The sequence below is a fragment of the Gymnoscopelus braueri genome (assembly GCF_963280865.1).
Source record: "Gymnoscopelus braueri genome assembly, chromosome: 20".
Classification (NCBI taxonomy): Eukaryota; Metazoa; Chordata; class Actinopteri; order Myctophiformes; family Myctophidae; genus Gymnoscopelus; species Gymnoscopelus braueri.
In genome coordinates, this window is record NC_137622.1 from 38,539,214 (window position 1) to 38,544,129 (window position 4,916).

The following is a 4,916-nucleotide window of genomic DNA, read 5'->3' on the forward strand; positions in this document are numbered from 1 at the left end:
ACCAGAACAAAATATATTATGTTATATACTTGGTTGCGCATCCTGTGTCACTAACCATAAATATCCGATCCACAAGTTCACATTGTGTCGCCCTGTGTGCCGCGTTGATCTTGTAGATCAGCAATTCTTCTGGCACCTGTGTGCAACTAAGTATATCTCAGGCTTTACGCTGAGGCATACGTAAGAAGGGATCTTCGTGGTACCCATAATTTAACACAGAAAAAACAAAACGATTGGATCGCCGAAATCATGATGGATTATGTTGGATAACATACGTTTCGGGGGCGCTTCCCCCTAGTGGCTCACCCTGGTCATGAGTGCATACATACCACATAAATAAAGGCTGTGGTCCTTCCTTCCTGCAGCTAGTCTAGTCCGGGCTCGAACCCGAGCCCTGCCTCTTTACCGCCTTTCCTGTCACTCTCTTACCGTTACCGTCAACAATATAGCAGACATGAGAAACAAAAGATTATAATGATAATCTTAAAAAAGAAAACGACAACAACATAATTTTCTGTTACTGGATGGATGCTGGCTCTATTTTTCTTCTTTTTGGCACAGACATGCTCTCTTGTCCGGGTTGTGCAAATATTTGAATATATTTGTCAAAAGGAACAATTTTGACTCAAATCTTTGCTTCTGGGGGGGTCCGTGGAACAAAATATTTTCAGATGGGGGTCCGTGGCCAAATACATATAATTGCGGGGGTCCTTGAAATGAAAAAGTTTGAAAACCACTGATACAACAACATACGTTTTTTTTTAAAACTGTTAGGATTTAGAAGAGATTTGTAGAATCCCCAGAAGCAAAGATTTGAGTTACAAATGTTTGCTTTAAAAATAAATATATATTCTGAGATTTGCACAATTTTTTAAAATTTTTCAAAAATAGCAGATATACAAGCTGTAGATCTGCTATTTTTGCCGAGGAAAGAGCACAACTCTGCGACCCGTTCAACTTCATGATTTGCTCTTTCTGTGTCAAGAAGACCGGCCCCGTCCGTCCGTCCGTCCGTCCGTCCGTCCGTCCGTCCACAGCAAAGTTCTGCCGATAGATCGCTCCGGGGGGGGGACAGGCAGTCCAGTCTCGTTTGGCAGCTTGTGGTTGGTCTGACTATAGAAAGGCCTGGAAAACACGTGGCTGGCAGAATGTCTGGTATCACCGGAAACGTGTTCAGATGTTTAGGTTCTCCACCTCCATGTTGAGCTCAGGACACAGCTCCTTCAGAAACATCTCCATCAGTACCTGAGGAGAGGAAGAGGAAAGGAGGAGGAAGAGGAAGAGGAAGAGGGAAGAGGGAAGAGGGAAGAGGGAAGAGGGAAGAGGGGAGAGGAGAGGAGAGGAGAGGAGAGGAGAGGAGAGGAGAGGAGAGGAGAGGAGAGGGGAATGGATTGATTGATTGATTGATTGATTGATTGATTGGATACTTTATTAACGGTTTGCAAAAATAACAGATATACAGTTATACAATGATGCTAAAAGGATAAAACAAAAAGCCCTGAGGGCTCGTTTCCATTGTGGTCCTATGTATTAAATTCACTGGATTGGATACCAGGTTGAAAAGAAATAACAATAACTCTAAACAGTCTAAGTTGATGCTGGGCAGTTCAACCAATGCTTGCAACCAACTCACCCAGAGACAGACATGGCAACAAAAAAAATCTACAAGAGTTAGAGTGCAACACGTTATGATGCACAACAACAATTATTGTAACCCCTTTATCCATATTTTATAGTTTGGCTATTCAAAAATAGCAGATATACAAGGTCATAGAGCGGCACTTTCAAATCTTTGAATATATAAAGGGAACATTTTTAACTAAAATCTTTGCTTCTGGGGGGTCCCTGGAACAAAATATTTGTTGATGGGGGTCCTCGGCCAAATACATTATCATTTTGGGGGTCCTTGACATGAAAAAGTTTGAGAAGCACTGGTTCAAGAGTGGAAATAATAATGCTTGTTATGCTTGTATTTGTACTTTATTTGACCAGCGGGTGTCACTGTTGCTGCACAGACACCATCTATGTAGGCTTATTGGCCAGGGATCCTTTTATTTAACCCATTAAAATACATATTGAAAGATTTGCATACATTTTCACGATTAAAAATAAATCAATAGAAGATCTACAAGCTCGTAGCGCGGCACTCGGTGTCGCGCTACGAGCTTGTATATCTGCTATTTTTCAATAGCCAAATAAATCTAAAATGACACAGATGCGTTCTGTTTTACTGTGTTGCTGCTAGTATGTCTTACATAGAGAAGGTGTTTGTTGGCACTAGCCTCTTGCAGGGCGTTGAAGATCTTGATGATCCCGTAGCGGGCATTCTGCTGGCCAACCAGATTTGCCAGGGCCTCTGACGTCACAGATGACATCATCAATGGAAGGAGGGGAAAAGAGGTGGTCAAAGGTCATGACAATCGACAAGGCAATTCAGTGTTTGCTTAAGATCTCTTTGGCAATTCAAAATAAGCAGATATACAAGCTCATAGCGTGGCACCGAGAGGGCCGCGCTACGAGCTTGTAGATCTGCTATTTTTGAAAAATCGTGAAAATCTGTGCACATCTTAATATATATATATTTTAAAGCAAACATTTGTAACTCAAAACTTTGCTTCTGGGGGATAAATGTCTTCTAAATCCTAACAGTTTTCTGAAAAACGAATGTTGCTGTAATGTCAGTGGTACTCAAACCTTTTCATGTCAAGGACCCCCAAAATGATATATATTTTGCCGCCGACCCCCATCTCAATATTTTGTTCCAGGGACCCCCAGAAGCAAAGATTTGAGTTACAAATATTCCCTTTAAAAATATATATATATTCAAATATTTGCACAACATGTTTTTGAATTATTATATATTTTTTAATATATTATATTATTATATTTTTTAATAGCCAAAGAAATCAAAAAATGCAAAGGAAACGCATTATAACAGTACATTTGAATTCAGTACAGGGGGGGAAATTGTGTTAAACACCCATCTCCTTTATAGGAAACATCCATTCTGTAACTCTGAGACGGTACAAATTTAACCACATGAGCCCGTAAAGGGTCCATTTGGAAATTGGAACCCGTTACTTGACCACTACAATAATATGTATGCAATACTGTACGTATGATTGAATTTGTGTTTATAAAATATTATAATGAAGGCCCAAATTATAACGATTTTGCTTCAAATATATATATTTTTTAAACTTTTTTTTACTCAAATCTTTGCTCCTGGGGGTCCCTGGAACAACATATTTTGAAGATGTGCGCAAATTTTCACGATAAAAAAAATTGCAGATCTACAAGCTCATAGCGCGGCACTCGGTGCCGCGCTATGAGCTTGTAGATCTGCTATTTTTTAATAGCCAAAGAAATAAAATAAAAAATGACAGATGCATTCCCGATCTTAATGGGTTAAAGGGCAAGACCACTTTGGTAGAGGTTTGGGTTGTGTATTTATCTTGCCATGATGTAACTCCAAAGGTGGGGAAGAAATAAAAAATAATTGCTCCATTGATTAGAAATTGATAATTCAAAATATGCTCCTCATTGACTTACATTGTACGGTAAAACAGCTCTCAAAGTCACTCTTTTAGCACATAAACGAACCCAAACAAAGTTGATTCAGACAATATAGAACATCACCGTTTTTATTTTAATAAAAATGTCAACTTCCTGTTGATTTTGCCATTTTTTATAAGTAGAAAACCTGGACTGGATCCGCGGATCCGGATCCAGATCTTCAAATAGTAAAATCAACAGGAAGTTGACATTTTTATAAAAAAATAAACAGTACTGGGTTTGGTGATGCTCTATATTGTCTGAATCATCTATGTTTGGGTTCATTTATGTGCTAAAGGAGTGACTTTGAGAGCCGTTTTACCGTACAATGTAAGTCAATGAGGAGCATATTTTGAATTATCAATTTCTAATCAATGGAGCAATTATATTTGATTTCTTGCCCACCTTTGGAATTACATCATGGCAAGGTAACTACACAACCCAAACCTCTACCAAAGTGGTCTTACCCTTTAAGAAGACATTAGGTTTTACCTGGGATGTTGTCCAGCAGCTTCTGCTGGGCTCTCTCCTTGGTCTCGCTGCGTTCGGAGTCTGTCCGCACGTTGAGGTGCGGCGCCAGCTTCCCGTTGGGCCAGAACGTGTCGCGGAACAAGTTGATGTAACAGACTAACATCTGCTCAGAGAAGATCCAGTTCACTGTGTCTCGGATCTAGCCTGGGACCAGACGAATCTGCGAGTGCAAAAAAAAAATTGCACTCTGGGATTTGGGTCTGGCACCGCTCCATAGAGAATCCATTTCCTGCTCCAGAATACGTGGGTAACCAATCAGGGCCCAGTATTCGAATATGGGAGACTGTAATTGGTAGTTGGTTTGTAGGTCTAACCAATTGCGTCTAGAGTCATTGTTTTGATCCCGCCCCCTTGGAAAAAAAACTTCCTCATAGAAGCACCAGACTCATATCCACGCAGTGATATAGTCTGTCTACGCCAGGCTATCTCGGATCTGTCTGGAATAAAAAAAAAAACATGCCACAGAGATTGATATCTAGCCTGGTAAACCCCCCCCTCCGGAAATCTCATTTCCATTTGATTTCAGGAGTGGGTCTGGCATGAACTCCTATTTGGCTATTTGGCTGTGGGCGGGTGTAATACCGTTGACTGACAACCCCTTCAGCCAATCATCAGTTCGTTCCACCACCACCACAGAGCAACGTGACGCAAGGGGACATTTGAAAGGGCCATGCCGAAAATAGGTTGCTTTATTCGGATACATGAGTGTCACTGCCCCGCCTCTGCCGGTTCTCTGAATTTTTATTTTTTAAATAGGCTCCGGTTAGGTTATTTTAGGGGAGGTTATTTTTTAGGTTATTTTTTTCCCCATTTCCTGAACATTTACAGTT

The 4,916-nt window shown here is 40.5% G+C and overlaps 1 protein-coding gene across 1 annotated transcript; it reads right to left on the minus strand.

The window, feature by feature from the left end:
- Nucleotides 1–658: 658 nt before the first annotated feature.
- Nucleotides 659–4,207, minus strand: LOC308075381 (sorting nexin-25-like). Its single transcript, XM_080415235.1, has 3 exons — nt 4,048–4,207; nt 2,256–2,356; nt 659–1,245 (listed from the first exon to the last, which is right to left on the minus strand). The coding sequence occupies exons 1-3, from the start codon at nt 4,187–4,189 to the stop codon at nt 1,174–1,176; spliced, it is 315 nt and encodes a 104-aa protein (XP_080271361.1). The 5' UTR covers nt 4,190–4,207; the 3' UTR covers nt 659–1,173.
- Nucleotides 4,208–4,916: the final 709 nt, after the last annotated feature.